This window comes from Arachis ipaensis, chromosome B02 (assembly GCF_000816755.2).
Source record: "Arachis ipaensis cultivar K30076 chromosome B02, Araip1.1, whole genome shotgun sequence".
NCBI classification, from domain to species: Eukaryota; Viridiplantae; Streptophyta; class Magnoliopsida; order Fabales; family Fabaceae; genus Arachis; species Arachis ipaensis.
In genome coordinates this window covers 11,265,041-11,283,548 of record NC_029786.2, presented here as the reverse complement: position 1 = coordinate 11,283,548, position 18,508 = coordinate 11,265,041, and the positions used below count along the sequence as shown (strand labels likewise).

Genomic DNA, 18,508 nt, shown 5'->3' with positions numbered 1-18,508 from the left:
CTAAGTCATAATGTAAAAAAAAAAAAAATTAGATTATGCCACCTTGAAAAAAAGTATAATGTGACATAATAAAAAAATATTAAGTATGAGTGAAAAATATATACTAACACATTGTAGAGAACTCTCTCTTATTCTTGAGAAATTTTAATATTATAATTGTGCTAAATTTATGGTCTCTTGTTTAAGATTATCTTTATGATAAAATTCAATTTAAATTCTTTTTTCCAAGTAACGATATTTCATATTAAAGGAATAAATTAGCACATATAAACTTTTTCTTGTGATTTTTTAAAATTTATTTGAAATAATTATCCTTTAAATAAATTTTAATAAGTATTGCTAATGTTAACTTTTTTTTCATAACCTATCATCATTAAATTTTCTTAAGAAGAGTACATAGAGTAGGGGAAAAAAACTTAGTATCATTATGTAGATTAAAGAATATTATATGGAAAAATTATATGCTATCTAAGAAAAATTTTATATGAAAAAATGAAATGACGTGAAATATCTAAGAACGATAATAGAATTACTTTAATTTCTCTTATCTCAAAAAAAGTAAATGAAGGAAAAAGAATTTTAGTATCATTTCGTAAATTAAAGAATATTATGTTATCTAAGAAAAAAATTATGTGATGAAATAAAATAATGTCAAATATCTAAGAATGTCACCTAAAAAAAAATTATGTAACAAAATAGAGTAACGTGAATGTTTAGAAATGATTGTAAATTGTATATTTTTTAATATATTATAAATAGATAGATAAAGTTTTAAATATACACATTGAAAGAAGGTAAAAAAAAAAAAGAAAAAGAAATGTTACTTATAAATTTTTCTTTCACAAATAAAGGTGCATGAGATTTTTTTTTCTTATGGAAAAAGATTTTTCTTCTTTTACACAATTTGTGTACCTCCTATTTTTCTCTCTCTAATTTTTTTTAATTTAATAAATAAGATCATTTTGTGGAATAAAAAATTTCTTAGCTTACTCCATAAAATATATGAGTGCCTCATGCAAAACATCTTCTAACATAAAAAGAATTGTAAAATGATAAAACTGAGATTAATTATAATTAAATTTATACAATTATACTATGTGTATACTAAAATTAGTTATTAAAATTAATTATTAATATAAAATATATATTAGAATACAAATATACATTAAAAATAATTTAAATTACACATATATTTATACAAAAATACATTAGTAATTAATTTTAGTATACAAATAACATTTTTAAAAATTATAGCACGTAAAATATTGATTTAAAAGTGAGTAAATTCTTACCTTTTTCATTTTAATTACTCACTTCTTCACTTTTAAATAAAAGAGCTTTATTGGTCTCAAATCTCTATTTTATTCTTAAAATGAAAAGCATGAAGTATACAAAAATCTAACATATTGAATTGAATTGAATATGTCCACGAATATAGATAGATCAAGTGGAACATAGCACAAAGAAGGTTAAAGCACGAGAGATCATTGATATCAATGATAACGATGATAGCATGGGGATAACAGAAGAGAAAATAGTTGAATCTCCCACAACACAAAAATCATCGTATAACAATTTACTTTTGTCAATCTTTGAAATCAAGAACCAAAGGAGTGATGTCAACCAAAACATGGTTACGGAGGACTCTCCTAATCCGGAAGACCAGTGGTATAAAGAGGAGGAGGATCCCACTAAACGGGACAAATCGTTTGATCCTTGTCCTGTGATTTCTGTATTTAAGAAAGAATTTGATGAATGGTACAAGTCATGGCAAGTGACGCTTATTGTCAAAGTACTTGACAAATGAGTACATCTGGTTTTTTTGGAGCAGCGACTCAATAGAGATTAGGTAAAGTAAGGTATGATTAGTGTTATTGATATGGATCGTGATTATTTATTGATTCATTTTTTAGATGAGAAAGACTGTTCTCTAGTGGCTTGGGTTTGTATTATATTCCAAATATTTCTATTGAACATCATAGCAAATGTTTCTTATGGCAGGTGAGATCTGCTATTGGGACCATGATAAAAATAGATCATGCTATCTCTATCCATCTTAGAGGAAAATTTGCTAGAATATGCATTGAAATTGATATAACCAATAAATTGTTGCCAAGGATATTGGTTTTGGGAAGGACTCCCAATGTTGATTATGAAGGATTGCATCTTATCTACTTCAATTGTGAGAAGTATGGCCACCATTTTGAATAATGTACTAAGGTGGTGGCTAGCCCAGCCACCCATTGGGAGGAGGAGACGATTGTTGAGATCGAAGGGAATAAAATTAGCCAGGATCTTGCCTCCATTAATGATAAGATTGACAATATCAAAGATCCCAATTCTGGACATGATACTAGCACATTAATTAAAATTCTCCAGATTTTCGGCCTTAGATGATGGTGAAACGGTACATCTGAATGAATCAAGAGAAACGTAATCTGGATAAGAAGGTGGTTTCGAGTAGGATTGAATCCCATCATAGTAGAGAGAAAAAATTGTCAATACCTAAACATAATATGGAAAGAGGATCCTGATTCAATGTCCTATTTGAGAATAACGTTGATGATGCGTGTGAAATGGAAAAACATGAGAAATCACATGAAGATGCCACCATGCATAGTGAGCCAACTAAGACCCAAGCCCATGTGAAAATGGAAAGTTCAATGTCTATCCAAAAAAGAATTTGAGCAGGAAAAAATCTTCAAAGGACAAAAAATCATATGACAACTAAGATTAGGCCAATTTTTTCAGGAAAACGTTTCAAGCCCAAACAAAAACTTATTGAGAAGGTAATGGAAACTGGAAAGAACTCCTATCATTTCTTATTCTTCTACATCAAAGCTCCTCCCTCGCACCTCTCGTTCCAAAAATTATTAGGTGGAACCCATGGAAATAGACATGCTTGAGACTATGAGAATTATGCAGAATCAACAATGGAAAGCTTTTGATGTCTCTAAAATGCTGAAGAGCAGGCCCGAGAACCAAGTTCCCATGTGTGAGGCTCCCAGCACTTCTACTGAGCAAGGGAATACGTCTGGTAAAGCAATGCTCAAGGACAAAGTGGTTCCGACAGAAAAACCTCCTGATGAAAGTACGAAGAATTTGAGAGGCACCCAGAAGGAAAAAGAGCGGATGTCTCCAGAAAGAAGTGGTAATGCTAGAAAGGTGACTGCTAAAGTTTAATTTGGTTAGGTCTTTCGACCTCTTTCTCCTTTTCATTAGTTATCATGAATTTTCTGGTTTGAAATTGCCGTGGTGTTGGAGAATAGAATTTTTCATCTCTGATTAGAGACTTCGAAAGAGATTACAATGCTAGTTTTATTATTTTGATTGAGACCCACATCAGTGGTGATAAGGGAAAAGCTGTTCGTGATAAAATGGGTTTGGATAGGAGTTTTATTGTGGAAGCGAAAGGGCATTTTGGTAGTTTTTGGTATTTATGTAATAAGGGTATCTGGAGTGTAGATGTCTTATGTCACAATATGCAATTTATCCATCTTCAATTAGCTAGCGGATCATCTCTTTCTTGGCTTTTCACTACTATTTATGGCAGTTCGCAGAGACTCCTGCGCAAAACTTTGTGGAATAATTTGAGAACTCTGGAATTCGATATCAGTTTATCTTGGTGCCTATTGGGAGACTTTAATTCTCTGATGCATGATTATGAAAGCAAAGGTGGCGCCATGGGGCAGTACTGCAGTATCATAGAGCGTGTTCTGATTTTAAGGATTGCATTTCTGAATGTAGGTTACTGGATCTGGGTTATGTTGGATAGCCTTTTACCTAGAAAAGGAGAGACCTTGTGGAGAGACTAGATAGAGGCCTCTGTAATTTGAATTGGAAAATTGTCTTTTCTAAAGCTAGAATCTAACACCTCTCTATGCTAAAATTTGATCACACTCCCCTCCTTCTGACCTTTGCTCCTACTCTTGCACCTAATAGAGGTACATACCTTTTAGATTTGTGGCAGCCTAGTTAAATCATTCTAACTTTGAAGATTTTCTTAGCAATAATTAAGAGTACAAGGACTTTTGGAAAACTGTATTTATAACTTCCAAAAAGCTCTAAGGGTTTGGAATCACGACGTGTTCAAGAATATTCATTTTAGGAAGAACCGCATCTTAAGGAGACTTCATGAGATCACTAATAGTCTCAATACCAGTAGTAATAAATTTTTAGAGAAACTACAAATAAATTTGTGAAAAGAGTATCAGAAAATTCTGGAGCAAGAAGAGTTGCTTTGGTTCCAAAAATCTAGATACAAATGGATTGAATTTGGAGAAAAAAATACCAAAACACTTTCACGGTAAAACTACAACTAGAAGAAGAAGAAATAAAATTGAAACTCTTCAAGATGAGCATGGTAACTGCTGGATTTTGGAAAAGATGGCTCTTGAGGTAATGGCCACTAATTGTTATACAAATTTATATAAAAATGATATGCCAAATGTTCCCTTTATCCTCAAAGATGTGTTTTCTTCACTTAGTCATTCTGAGCTTGTTGTCTTCAATACCTCCATTGAAAAAATCAGAGAATTGTTGTTTAGCATGGGGCCCTTAAATCCCCGAGTAAAGATGGTATCCAAGCAGATTTCTATCAAAGTAAGTAGGAAAGAGAGGGGGCTGACCTCTGCAATTTGATTAAAGGTATTTTTGTGACTCCCTAAAAAGTGGAAGAGATTAGTAAAACTCTTATTACTCTTATCTCGAAAGTAGAATCAGTTACCTCCCTGAAGAAAATGCGGTCGATTAGTCTGTGTAAAGTTTCTTACAAGATTATTAAGAAAATCTTGTCTAGAAGACTAAGGAGGGTGATGGAAAAGTTAGTAGTTCCCAATCAATGCAGCTTTGTTTTGGGTCGTCATGGTTCAGATAATATTATCATATCCCAAGAGGACATTCACTCAATGAGAAATAAGAAAGGAAAAAAAGGGATGGATGGCGATCAAGATTAATCTTGAAAAGCGTATGATTGATTGAAATGGAGTTTTATCAAAGACACTTTGGAGGATATTAGCCTTCCCCAACACTTTATCCATCTAGTCTATACTAGTATCACTACTGCAAGGATGAGGGTCTTGTGGAATGAAAAAGTTTTGGATGAATTTTTTTCCTCTAGAGGCATTTGTCAAGGAGACCCTATCTCCCCCTATATCTTTGTGCTATGCATGGAGCGGCTATCTCAACTTATTAATGTGACTATTGAACACAATCTTTAAAAACTGATTCACTTAACCAGTGGTGGTCCTAACTTCTCTCACTTATGCTTTGCCGATGACCTTATCCTTTTCTCCGAGGTTAGTATGGAACAAGCTGAGATGATAAGCAATGTGTTAAAAGATTTTTGTGTTAGTTCTAAGCAGCGAGTCAATAATGAAAAGACCAAAATCTATTTTTATAATAATGTGTATCATCATAATGTTTTCGTACTGAGATTAGTAAAGACTTTCAATTCGCTGGAACAGAAAATTTGGGGAATATCTTGGGGTTCCTCTTTTAAGGTTAACAAGGATACTTATTAGGGGATCATTGACACCATGAACTCAAGTCTCAATAATTGGAAAGCCTCCTCGTTGTCCTTAGCAGAAAGAACTACCCTAGTGAGATCTATCATTTCTACTATTCTTAGTTATACTATGCAAACTGCTACTTTACCGATATCTACTTGTAATATTATTGATCGAAAATGTAGGAACTTTATACAAAGTACTTCAGAGTAGTCAAAGAAAATGCATCTCCTAAATTGGGAAAAAGTGTCAAGACCAAAGGTTGCTGGTGGCTTGGGAATTCAACATGCTAGTTCTCTTAATCGAGCTTTTATGATGAAGATCAGTTGGAGCTAGTAGAAATGAAAGATAACTTGTGGGTTAGAGCTCTGAGAGCCAAGTACAGATGTGAAAATGACATTATCCCAGATGTCAGAAGGAAAATGAACGAGTCCAATCTTTGAAAAGGAGTTTGTGCAGCTTGGAATGATGTGGAAAGGAACTCCACGTGGCATATCGGCAATGGCGAAAAGATCAACTTTCGAAAAATAACTGGGTTCCTAAAGTTGGAAAGCTGAAAAAGCATGTCATCCAACCTCTAGACTCTAGTGATTTGAATGTATCTCTAAATGATTTCTTATCTATTTCAGGTGAATGGGATAAAGATAGTCTAAGGAGTTGGCTGCTAGCTGAGTTGGTTGATCAGATTTTGTGCATCCCCCTCCGTCTCCCTGGAATAACTCAGGTAGAAATGGTGTGATCTTTCTTCTTATGGTAGTTTCACTTTGAAGATTGCTACAACTCGCTGGAAGAAGTCGTTACTACCATGAGTGGATGTTCAAGCTAGTTTGGAATTAGAAGGACCTAAAAAGGATTAGATCATTTATGTGGCTAACAAATCAGAACGCCATCCTTTCTAAAATAGAGAGACGTAAAAGACATACGAACACTTCAACAAAATGTCCAAAATGCGGCTAGGATGAAGAGACAACTCTTCATATTCTTAAGGATTGTTCCTTTACAACTGTGATTTAGCAAGCATTAATCCTTTCAAGAAGAATACTAATTTCTTCACTCACAATCTCAAAGATTGTTTTATCATCAATCCCTCTACCAAGGATCAATGATCCTATTTGTTTGGAGTTTTTATTCGTCTCTAATACTTTCGTAATAAATTGGTTTTTAAAGGTAAAATCACTGTCTTAGCATCCACCATTGCTATTATGAAAACTAGGATCAATGAGATTTTTAATTGTATAGAGCTGAGTATTCCTCATCTCAAGACTAATTCAAAGTCAGAACCCCTCATTAAGTGAATATCTCCACAAGAGAATTATATTAAGTTAAATATTGATGTATCGTACTATGGCAGTAACAATAATACATCATGTGAAAGTATTTTCGAGACCACCGTAGAAGATTCATCAAAGTCTTTTCCTATAATATTTAGAATTACTCCTGTTACGATGGGTAATCGGAGATTAATGGGTTGAACTTATGAGGTTGGCCTAATCGCTTGAAGGAAGGGTCCTCTGACCAGGCTTGTGTCTGAGAGCCCCCGCCCGACTTGTGTGCGTGTGAATGAATGGGGGTGGTCCTGCAAAGACACTCCGATACTTAAGTCAGCAAGGGTCTAAGCAAGTTTAGAGAGTATGGAAACTTAGAGATACCTGAGGGGTGTCAGTGTATTTATAGGGGTGAACTCATAGCAACCGTTGGAGTAGCTCCACCTTTTAAGGAGGATAACCGTCCCTTTATCTTAGGAAAGTTAAGGTTTGACTCCTGGAAATAGGTTGAGAGATTTTAAGGGCAGTTACTTATTTGAATGAGTGTTATCTGCCACCTAACCCTCTTTTCTGACTTCCTTGTGATGGAGCCTGTGTCGATCCCGACCTCTTGCGAGGAGGTTGGTTATGGAGGAAGACCAATCTTATGGATTGGACCTTTTTATATTATTTGGATCTGGGTCTTGGCATTGGGTCAGGGTATGAACAGTGCCCCTACTTGAGTCCAAATTTTTGTGAGTTGGGCTCGAGTATGTAGCTCGGAATTCTAGCCGACGTGGTGAGGAACTGACGTGATTTTTCAGGAACCGACGTGATTTAAATTTTTCAACCGTCGCGTCTAATCAAACGTCGCGTCTCTTCAGGGGTTTGAGCATTTACACGCAGGGAGTAGTTACATTGGTAACGGTGTATCTCTTAAATGGTTACTTTGTTTTACCCTTATACCCCTAAAGTGTTTATAAATACTTTCCCTCTCTTTCCTTGTTTCGTTTCTGAAAATTTTTCTGCTTTGCACCCTGTGTTCGAAAGAAGAGAACTCCTTCCTTCTTAAGTGCTTTTGGCTGTTCGTCGCACCTGTCCTTTGCGTAACAAAGGTCAGTTTCTTTCTCTACTCCCCTTTTTATAAAGTGCTTTTTCCTGCATGTTTTTGTTTGGCGGAGTGCTGGTTGTAGACCTAGTGTTTCTGTTTGTTTAAGAAATTCGCCTTAGATCCTTAGAGACCCTATTTTGATTCTTTTTCCTTTTTCTTTGTAGGATTCGTCACCCTTTTTATAAAATAGATGTCTGCCCTAGAGTCTCTTTCCTTATGGGTTGATTGCACCGTTCTTGGGGAGAGCCCCCTGGTAGATACCGACTATCTTACCGATCTGCGCACTCATCATAACATTTGTGCTCTTGATGAGGACAAGCCGAAGTACGAACTGGTTGCCCCGGGTCCAGAAGACCGGGTTTGTTTTGGGAGAGCTTCTGACGTAGACCTTCATTTTTTCTTTATGTATGAAAGTCTTTTCACCCGTTTGGGGGTTTTTCTTCCTTTTTCCGGCTTCGAGATAGCTGTTTTATCTCATTTCCGCATCGCCCCCACTCAACTTCAGCCCAACTCTTGGGTTTCCTGAAGATTTATCAATTCATCAGCCATGCATTGGATTTTCTGACCTCTTTGAAGATTTTCTTTTTTCTTTTTCACATGACCAAGCCCTTTAGTGGGCAAAATAACAAACAGCAATGGGTGTCTTTCTGGGCCATACAAGGCCAGAGAGTTTTTACTCTTTTTGATGAATCCTTCCATGATTTCAAAAACTTCTTTTTTAAAGTTCAAGTTGTAGAGGGTCACCACCCCTTTTTCCTGGACCAAAAATTTTCTCCTCGCTTTCCCCTGTATTGGTTAGAGGCCTCTCCCCTGAAAAAATATAGCTTGGATGACCTGGATGAGGTAGAGGCGGCCATTGTGGGGTTCTTCCGAGAAGTATGGGGGAGAGTCCCTTACCTTGACACTAAAAATTTCCTCCAGGGGTCTCCGACCTTTGTACAGGCTCAATTAGGTAGCGTTATATTTGTTTATGCTGTTTTCTGACCTGATTGTCATCCGAGTTGCTTTCTCCGACTTGTATGATGATTCTTTTGTTACCTAATGGCTTTTGCAGAAATGGCGAAGAATAATTCCAGCTCCTCCTATCAGAGAGTTTAGGATGCCAAATCAAGGTCTCGTGCCAGGGTGGGTGCCGCCAGGGTTGCTGGCACTCTTCCTCCTCCTCCTCCCCCTCCTCCTCCTCCTCACAACTTGGGGACCCCCTCCCGACCTATTTTTATATCTTCCTCGGCTTCTTCTCTTCCATCTCCTCCGTCCCGATCTTTCTCTAAGCCAGAAAAGAAGAAGTGCAAGACTTTAGAGTCTGGCTCTTCTTTTGAGGGTGAAGCCAAGTCTAATGCGCCTCAGTTCGTTCGGAATCATATCTATCCTCATACTCGTATAAGTATGGATGATGCTTCCGTTCGAAACCACCTTAATGTTCTGGTCCAGGGGAGCGTTCGGGCGGCGGGGGTGTGTACAAAACTTCTGGATATTTTTGAAAAGACTCCCCTCAGTTCTTTGGGTTCATCCCTGAAGGTCGAGGAGCTAGAGGGGAGGGTTTTCTTATATCAAGAGGAGAAGAGGCTGAAGGTGGAGGTCGCTGAGTTGAAGGAGGAGAGGGATCGCCTCCAGGAAAGGGAGAAGAGGTTGCTGGGCTAGTAAGCCATGCCGGAGGGTCTGAAGGAGAAGGCGGAACAGAGTTACGTGAGGCTGTTTGGAGAGAACCTGGAGCTGAAGAAGGAATTGGCGGGGTGTCGGGAGGCCTTCCAGAATCTGGAGGACTCTATTGCTGAGGGGACCGAGGAGGCGTGGAGGATCTTCAAGGAACAGGTCGGGGTTATTGCACCTGACCTGGATCTTTCTCCACTGGACCCTGACAAGATCGTGGTTGACGGGGCCATCGTTTATCCTCCTAGGCGTGAGACGGACTCCGAACTGAAGACTCAGGGGTAAAGAATAATGGAGTCCCCTCCCCGTTTGAAGGACATTCCGTGTTCTTCAGGAGCTCCTTATCAGGGTCCCGATCAGCCTGTCCTGCCTTCCCCAGGTGCTGCTCCGACTTCTCTCCCTGGTCCTGATGCTGCTCCGACTTCTCTCTCTGGTCCTGGTAGTGATGATCTTCCTTCTTCCAACTGATTTATGGCTATATGAGAACCCGGCCTGTGGGTCCCCTGTTTTTAAACAATTTTTATGTTTTATTTCATGGTGGTTGCTTGCTGACAATTTTTTGCCCTTTGTGGCCGTAAACAAAATTTAAAAATACCCTTTTTTGGATAAGGGTTTTAGGCTATCTGTGTTGTGTGCATGCCTTTCTATTTAGGTTTTTTTTTTTTTTTTTTAGGAAATCTTTTTTATCTTTTTGGTTTTTGAAAACCTTTTGTCTAAGTTACCTTGAACTTTTCTCAAAGAGTTGGGACAACTTTGGTTTTTCAATAGGTTTTCTTTTCTCTTTTCCGTATTCCTCGTACTCAATTTTCTTTTATTGAATTTCCGTGACTTAGGTTATATTTGCGATGCATTTCGTTTCTTCTTGGGATTTCCGACTTGCAAGTCGATTAATCTCCGAGTTCTTTTATGACCTACTTTTATAACCACTTTACACCGACTTGTACCTCGTCGTTTTATTCTGACGACTATCTAGGTTGGTTCACGGGATTTTCATATTTTGTCGAGCTTAAGTCGGCACGTTTCGTAGAATAATAATGTTAGAAGGAATTTTATAAAGATATATTGAAAGAAAAATATCTTTATTTATTTGTAAAGGTACTTTTTTTGCTACTAAGGGTTTTGACAATTTGTTGCCCCTTAGTCTCCACTTTGATGCCTCATTAAACCCCCCTCCCCCCCTTCAGGAAAAGCCTTTCTTTGGGAAAAAACCACGAAGTTGGAAAAATAGTACACCAGGGAGTGGAGTTCGCTTTTTAGTACCTTTTCATATTACAAGTATGCCACGACCTAGGTAGCTCGGTGTCGTTTAAGTCGGTCACCTTATAGTAGCCTTTTCCTAAGACCTCTCTAATTTTGTATGGTCCTTTCCAATTGGCAGCGAGCTTGCCATCCCCAGATTTGTTGACTCCTATGTCATTTCTGATTAAAATCAAGTCATCTAGGGTGAAGCTTATTCGAATGACCCTTTTATTGTATCTATTTGCCATCCTTTATTTCAACGCTACTTCTCTTATCTGGGCTTGCTCTCGGACTTCGGGGAGTAACTAAAGTTCTTCTTTGTGCCCTTGTACATTTCCGACCTCGTCATAGAAGTTCACCCTTGGACTTTGCTCGCTGATTTCCACTGGTATCATAGCTTCTATGCCATAAGCAAGTCGGAAGGGTGTTTCCCTTGTGGCAGACTGAGGTGTAGTCCGATAATCCCAAAGTACTTGTAGGATCTCCTCAGGCTCCCTTTGCATCTTGCAACATTTTCTTCAACCTTGCCAGTATGACTTTATTGGCTGCCTCAACTTGTCCATTTGCTTGCGGATGTTCTACTGATGTAAACTGATACTTGATCTTTATACTGGCTACTAGGTTTTTGAAGGTTGAGCTGGTGAACTGAGTGCCATTATCAGTGGTGATGGAGTGAGGTACTCCATATCTTGTGATAATGTTTTTGTAGAAAAACTTGCGACTTCTCTGGGCGGTGATGGTGGCCAATGGTTCTGCTTCGATCTACTTCGTGAAGTAGTCTACCCACACTATTAGGTATTTCACTTGTTCAGGCGCTTGGGGAATGGTCCTAACAAATCCAATCCCCATTTTGCGAATGGCCATGGAGAAGTTATACTTATAAGCTCCTCGGGGGGTGCAACGTGGAAGTTGGCATGGTTGGCACTTCTTCATGAATTTTGTGGCATCCTTTTGTAAGGTCGGCCAGTAGAACCCAACTCGGATGACTTTCCTTGCTAGCGATCTGGCTCCGAGATGGTTTTCGCAGATACCATTGTGGACCTCTTTTAAGACTTCAGTTGTCCTTGATGTCGGGACGCACTTTAGTAATGGTGTTGATATTCCCCTTTTGTAGAGGATATTTTTCACCAATGTGTAATTTTGTGCTTTCCTCCTGATTTTCTTAGCCTCTTTTTCCTTTTGGGGTAGGATGTCGAATTTTAGGTATTCGATTAGAGCATTCATCCATCCGAGGTCTAATCCAGAGATTTCAAGGACATCTTGCTTTGCCTCCGTTTTTGCCACAGAGGGCCCATGGAGAGTCTCTTGTATCAGACTTCTATTATTCCCCCCTGGTTTGGTACTTGCTAACTTGGAGAGAGCGTCTTCTCTGCTGTTAAGATCCCGAGTTATATGGTTGACCTCAGTTTCTGCAAAGCGCCTAAGGTGCTCCAAAGTTTTGTCCAAGTACCTTTTCATGTTGGGGTCTTTAGCCTGATACTTTCCGTTTATTTGAGAAGTCACCACTTGAGAATCGCTGAATATCACAACTTTTGTTGCACCGACCTCTTCGGCCAGCTTTAGTCCTGCAATCAAGGCTTCATATTCTGCCTAATTGTTGGAAGCTGGGAATTCAAATTTGAGGGAGACTTCTATTTGTGTTTCCCCTTTGTTGACTAGTATTATGCCTGCGTCGCTTTCTATTTTGTTTGAGGATCCATCTACATATAGTTCCCATGTAGTGGATTCTTCCTCTTGATCTCCTGCGTATTTTGCTATGAAGTTGGTGAGACATTGGGCTTTAATTGCCGTCCGAGTCTCGTACTTTAGGTCGAACTCGGAGAGCTCTATTGCCCATTGAACCATTCTGCCCGCAATGTCCGTCTTCTGAAGGATTTGTTTCATGGGCTGGTTCGTCCGAACTTTTATTGTGTGAGCTTGAAAATAAGCTCGTAGCCTTCGTGAGGCTACCACTAAGGAGTATGCAAAATTTTTCCAGCTTTTGGTACCTTAGCTCAGGGCCTTGTAGAACTTTGTTGGTGAAGTATACAGGATGCTACTCGACCACGTCTTCCCGTATTAGAGCTGATGCTACAGCTTTGTTTGCTATGGACAAATACAAGACGAGTTCTTCCCCGACTATAGGTCGGGTCAAAATTGGAGGTTGGCTTAAAGACCTTTTGAACTCCTGGAATGCTTCTTGCACTCAGGGGTCCATTCGAACTGGCATCCTTTTCTTAGTAAAGAGAAGAGTGGAAGGGATCTTAGTGTTGATCCTGCCAAAAACCTGGAGAGAGCGGCAAGTCGGCCATTCAACTGTTGGACTTCTCTTAGGCGAGTCGGGCTTTTCATTTCTAGGATTGCTTTGCATTTGTCGGGATTCGCTTCAATCCCCCTTTGTGTCAGCATGAATCCCAGAAATTTTTCAGCTTCTACCGCGAAAGTGCACTTTGTGAGATTCAACCTCATCTCATGCAACCTTATGGTGTTGAAGACTTGCGAGAGATCTGTCAAGAGGTCGGTCTCCTCCTTGGTTTTTACCAGCATGTTGTCCACGTGGACTTCCATTAAATTCTCCAGGTGAGGAGTGAACACCTTATTCATCAGCCTTTGGTACGTGGCTCTAGCATTTTTTAATCCAAAAGGCATGACCACATAATAGTAGTTTGCTCTAGGCGTGATGAAGGATGTTTTTTCTTCATCAGGCTTGTACATTGGGATTTGATTGTATCCCGAGTAGGCATCCATAAACGACAAGTATTGGTATCCTGAGCTAGAGTCTACTAGGGTATCAATACTAGGGAGTGGACATGGGTCTTTAGGAGACGCCTTATTCAGGTCGGTGTAATTGACGCACATTCTCCACTTGCCGTTTTTCTTCTTAACCAGCACTACATTTACCAACCACGTCGGATACTTGACCTCCTTGATGAAGTCGGCTTCTAAGAGAGCTTGTACCTGTTCCTCTACCACTTGAGCCTATTCTGGTCCGAGCTTGCGCTTGCGCTGCTGTATAGGTCGCGATCCGGGGTATACTAAAAGCTTGTGGGACATGAGTTCGGGGTCTATCCCTGGCATGTCGGATGCTTTCCTGGCAAAGAGGTCAGAATTATCTCGTAGGAACTTTATTAGCCTCTGCTTTAGGTCTCCATCTAGGCTTGCTCATATGTTGGTATTTTTCCCTTCCTCTTCTCCGACCTGTACTTCCTCAGTTTTTCCCTCGATTGCGGCCGCAGCTCTTCTCTTGCTCTGACCCCACCGAGCTCTATGGTATGAACTTCCTTACCCTTTCCTCTCAGGTTCAGGCTTTCATTGTAGCATTTCCTTGCCAATTTCTGGTCCCGCCGTATGGTTGTTATTCCCTCAGGTGTTGGGAATTTCATGCAAAGATGAGGAGTCGATACCACTGCTCCGAGCCGGTTTAGGGTAGTCCTGCCGATTAAGGCATTATATGCTAACCCTACGTCGACGACTGTAAAGTCGATGCTCAAAGTTTTGGATTTTTCCCCTTTTCCAAAAGTCGTGTGAAGAGGTATGAATCCTAGTGGTTTTATTGGCGTGTCTCCTAGTCCATACAGGGTGTCGGGGTAGGCTCTTAACTCCTTTTCATCCAACCCTAACTTGTCGAACACTGGCTTGAAAAGGATGTCGGCTGAACTCCCCTGATCTACTAGAGTTCTGTGAACCTATAGCCACCGTTGGAGTAGTTTCACCTTTTAAGGAGGATAATCGTCCCTTTATCTTAGGGAAGTTGAGGTTTGACTCTTGGAAGTGGGTTGAGAGATTTTAGGGGCAGTTACTTATTTGAATGAGTGTTATCTGCCAGCTAACCCTCTTTTCCGACTTCCTTGTGATGGAGTCTGTGTCGATCCCGACCTCTTGCGAGGAGGTCGGTTACGGGGGAAGACCAATCTTATGGATTGGGCCTTTTTATATTATTTGGATTTGGGCCTTGGCATTGGATCAAGGTATGAACAACTCCATAACCCATACTGAAAAGTCAGAAATATAGGAATTATCCAAGGACTTAAGATTAGAAAGATAGAAACTTTCATCGTTATTAAAATTTATTATTTTGATATAATATTATTTACGATTACAAATTGTTAAAAAAAATATTGTTACCAATTAATAATTATGTCAAAAAGAATATTCAAATGTATTTTTGGATATCACTAATTATAAACGGGTATTTAGTAGTCGTTATTAAAATTTATTATTTTGATATAATATTATTTACGATTACAAATTGTTAAAAAAAATATTGTTACCAATTAATAATTATGTCAAAAAGAATATTCAAATGTATTTTTGGATATCACTAATTATAAAAAGGTATTTAGTAGTCTTGACGGCTAAAATTCTAAAAAAAAAAGTATTCACTTGATTTTTACCATCAATAATAATAATAATAATAATAATAATAATAATAATAATATTGTCAAAAAAAACTTTTACTTTAACAATTAATATGTCCGCGTGAAAAGTACTTTTGAATATATATACATATCCATTGTTCACATTGTTTAGTATTCACATTGTTTTCATACTTTTCCATACATATACAATTATTGAACATTAAAAATACCAAATGCCTTTTTTAAAATAATTATTAGTAGTCCAAAATATGTTTAAATACTTTTTTATACAATTATTATTTGTCAAAAAATAAATACTACTACTCTAAAATTATTGTTTCTTCTACACTAGTAACAGTCAAGAATGCAAATTTTTATTGTAATGATATATGAATCTTATTCATTCGTTGTTATGAAATAAAACTATATCAAATCAATGGCCAAATTACGTACATACCTTCTTTTCACTTTCAATATCATTGCTGTTCTCGTTGAGAAGAATCTGCCCCATTTTGTCACACTCGCTGACAGATAGGCTTTGGAGAGTCTTCATATTTATAGCCATAGACAATGTTAACAAACTTTTTAAATTACCGCAACCATTCACTTCCAAGTGTACCAATTTTCCAAAAGGAGGATTTTTGCCATTCCATATTTGGTGGATTTGGATAGAGGACAACTGCAATCTCTCTAATTTTGAGAATTCAACCTATGAAGAAGCACAAATAATAATAACTATTAATTTATGTCAAATGAGAAAAAAAACCATCATATGTAAATGTTGACTAACTAAAATTTAAAATGTAAAAGAAAAATAAATTTGTTCTATAGTTCTGAACTGACCTGCTCATCGAACAATACTTTTTGTTGCGCTGTAGATGAAATGGAACAGAATCCATGAAACTCAGGTAATGATTTTAATGTCAAAGTGCGTAATTCTTGAAACTTAAGAGGCTTCGACGTGTTAGAATCTTGTGTATCTTCCACAAAGACAATCTCCTTTAGAGAATTACATTCTAAAATTTCAATTGTTTGAAGAGCAACCAAAAGCTTGACCATAGACATTACAAAGACATTCTTTAATAAACCACAAAGCTTAATCTTGACAACTTTTAGTTTACAAAATGAGGAGGATGAAAGTGACACACGAGAGCATAGTTGCTCCATGTTATCGAGCTTGTAGAGGTGCAATGTCTCCAGTTTCGGAAAAGCATTCTCAGGATGCTTCCTCTCCTGTGGGTTGATCAAATATCGAATGCTAAGAGTACTCACAATGGACAAAGTCTTAAGACATGGAAACCCTTTCAAATTCAGTGCATAAAAGATGTCTTGGACACCGTTGAGTTCTTCCAGCAACAAATTCTCAACTCTTTCAAACAACATTTTGATCCCTTTCTGAGAATGAATGCCAACATCTTTCTCCAGTATTGCCAAATACCTCAACAGTTGATATTTCTCCGGAATCTTGAAATCTGGCTCCAAAAATGTACTTGACGAGCCAATTACAATTTTGTAGCTATGCAGCTTATCAAAGAATAAGTTTTCTGGCAAATGGGCAACACTTGGGATTTGAAAGTCAACATTTGTTATTTGAGTTAGATGTCCCAACTCCGAAAGACTAGCATTTTTGTTTTCAGTTTCCTCTCTATTATCCATCCTCCATTCAACCAAAGTGTTTCTCATGTACAACTCCTCCAAACTTGTCAAGCTAGATATTACACCAGCTTGAATTGATTTTAGTTGGGAGCAATTACTTAAGTCAAGAATTTGCAGCTTTGACAAACCCTTCAATTTAGTAGGCAAGCTTTTAATATCAGATCCAGAAAAGCTTAGAATTCTTAGATTCTTCATGAACGTGCCAATACTGTTGCATAATTCCTCATCTAGGTTAATGCATTGCTCCAAACAAAGCTTTCGGAGTTTTCTTAGGCATTTCATTGATGAAGACATTTTGGAGAGATCAATGCCAAGCAGAACCAACACTCTAAGTTCTTTCATTTCTCGGAAAAAGTCATTTGGTATTTCGAAATGTTGACTATTATTGTGAAAATGAAAGACTTTCAGATTAGGACATTTTAAACTTTTAGGAAACTCCTCAGTGTTGACATCACAATGATGTAAGAAAACAGAAGTGTACCTTTCAAGTTTATCATCATCAGGCCATTCATCTAGCTTTCTTTTTGCCAGCACGAACACATTATTCTCTGATGCTATCAACAAAGCTGCCTTGCGAACAAGGTTTTGCATTGTGAAACGATCATTTGAGTAACTGTCAGACAACAAACCTGACTCTTTTAAATGAATAAGCAACATTTGCACTTGATCTCTGGCTTCCTTTGCTGTGTAGACGCCTTCAAGAAAACCCAAACCAATGCATAGTCTCACTAAGTCTGAGACCAATGCATCTTGATCCATACAAGCACAAAGCAAAAAGATAAGCTTGAGCTCCTCATTTGCTAAAAGCTCATAACTCAACTTTGTAGAATACTCAGGTGTTCCTGCAAGCTTTTGTCTTTCAAGTGTGTTAAGGGTCTCCTGCCAAACATAGCGGCTTTGATTTTTCAATGCCTTTGCAGTTGTAACTATTGACATGGGCAACCCGTGACACTTCTTGGCAATGTCAATGGCTAGCCGTTCAAGATCAGAATTTTTCTCATCTGTTATTCCCACCTATTTTGCACAAAAAGAATATAAGTATTGAATACAATATGATATGATATATAATCACAACAATTTTATGAGAAAAGAAAATTGTCATAGTACTTTAACAAGTTTAAAGTAACAATATATTGGAATTTGATTTATACTATAATCTGTTAATACATATACTACAAATAAAATATGGGATCTGATTACCTTGCAAATAGTGCCTGAAAATATTTGAAATCAAAGGAGCAAACAAAATGTATATGTGTATGCTACTGGGCAACATACAAAATGCAATTTAAATTCAATAATTGTTATGATATCTAAAAAGTAATATCTAACTTGTTTAAAAAAAAGTAGGGAGAAATAATCATTTTTAACCAATAAAATAGCCAACAATTCACAATAAATAGAAGACAAAACATCTAAAACTAGAAATAATAAAAAAAATCCAAAATTCAAACCAAAGAATTTAAGATTTAATATTCAAAATTTATGTTTAGAATTTAGTGCTTAAAGTTAGAATTTAGAGTTTGGCGTTTGGAGTTTAGGGTTTAATATTTAAATTTAGAGATGATTTAGAATTTAGGGTTTAAGATTTTAGATTTAGGATTCAAAATTTTGAATTTAGAATGACCGGTAGTAGGTGGATGAAGGAGGTAGTTGTCGACGATAGAGGTGGCCTGTGGTGGTCAGTGGAGGTAGAGGTGGTCTACGGTGGTCACCGGCCAGAGGTGTCAGCAATGGCAGTTGTGGCAGGTACAGCAACAACGG

General features: G+C 37.7%; 3 protein-coding genes across 7 annotated transcripts in view; 1 reads left to right on the top strand and 2 right to left on the bottom strand.

Moving 5' to 3' along the window:
- LOC107626881 overlaps nucleotides 1–18,508 on the bottom strand; it is a 113,542-nt gene that overhangs the window by 17,946 nt on the left and 77,088 nt on the right. The window lies entirely within an intron of this gene.
- LOC107628196 overlaps nucleotides 1–18,508 on the bottom strand; it is a 36,147-nt gene that overhangs the window by 6,987 nt on the left and 10,652 nt on the right. Inside the window, exons 4-6 of the mRNA XM_016330977.2 lie at nucleotides 17,226–17,758; nucleotides 15,932–17,123; nucleotides 15,546–15,797 (exon numbers count right to left, since the gene is read on the bottom strand). Of these exons, the coding sequence (XP_016186463.2) occupies nucleotides 15,546–15,797; nucleotides 15,932–17,123; nucleotides 17,226–17,758 (1,977 nt within the window). The remainder of the gene's footprint in view (nucleotides 1–15,545; nucleotides 15,798–15,931; nucleotides 17,124–17,225; nucleotides 17,759–18,508) is intronic.
- On the top strand, nucleotides 2,803–6,695 carry LOC107628194. 3 transcript variants are annotated; one of them, XR_002357080.1, is made up of 2 exons: nucleotides 2,803–3,165; nucleotides 3,554–6,130. XR_002357080.1 is itself a non-coding variant. In XM_016330975.2 (2 exons), the coding sequence occupies exons 1-2, from the start codon at nucleotides 2,887–2,889 to the stop codon at nucleotides 6,244–6,246; spliced, it is 375 nt and encodes a 124-aa protein (XP_016186461.1). In that variant the 5' UTR covers nucleotides 2,813–2,886; the 3' UTR covers nucleotides 6,247–6,695. The 3 variants fall into 3 exon arrangements, 2 of the variants coding, with proteins under 2 accessions (XP_016186461.1, XP_016186462.1); XM_016330975.2 differs by lacking the exon at nucleotides 3,554–6,130 and adding an exon at nucleotides 6,137–6,695 and having other exon boundaries at nucleotides 2,813–3,151; XM_016330976.2 differs by lacking the exon at nucleotides 3,554–6,130 and adding an exon at nucleotides 6,137–6,694 and having other exon boundaries at nucleotides 2,815–3,165.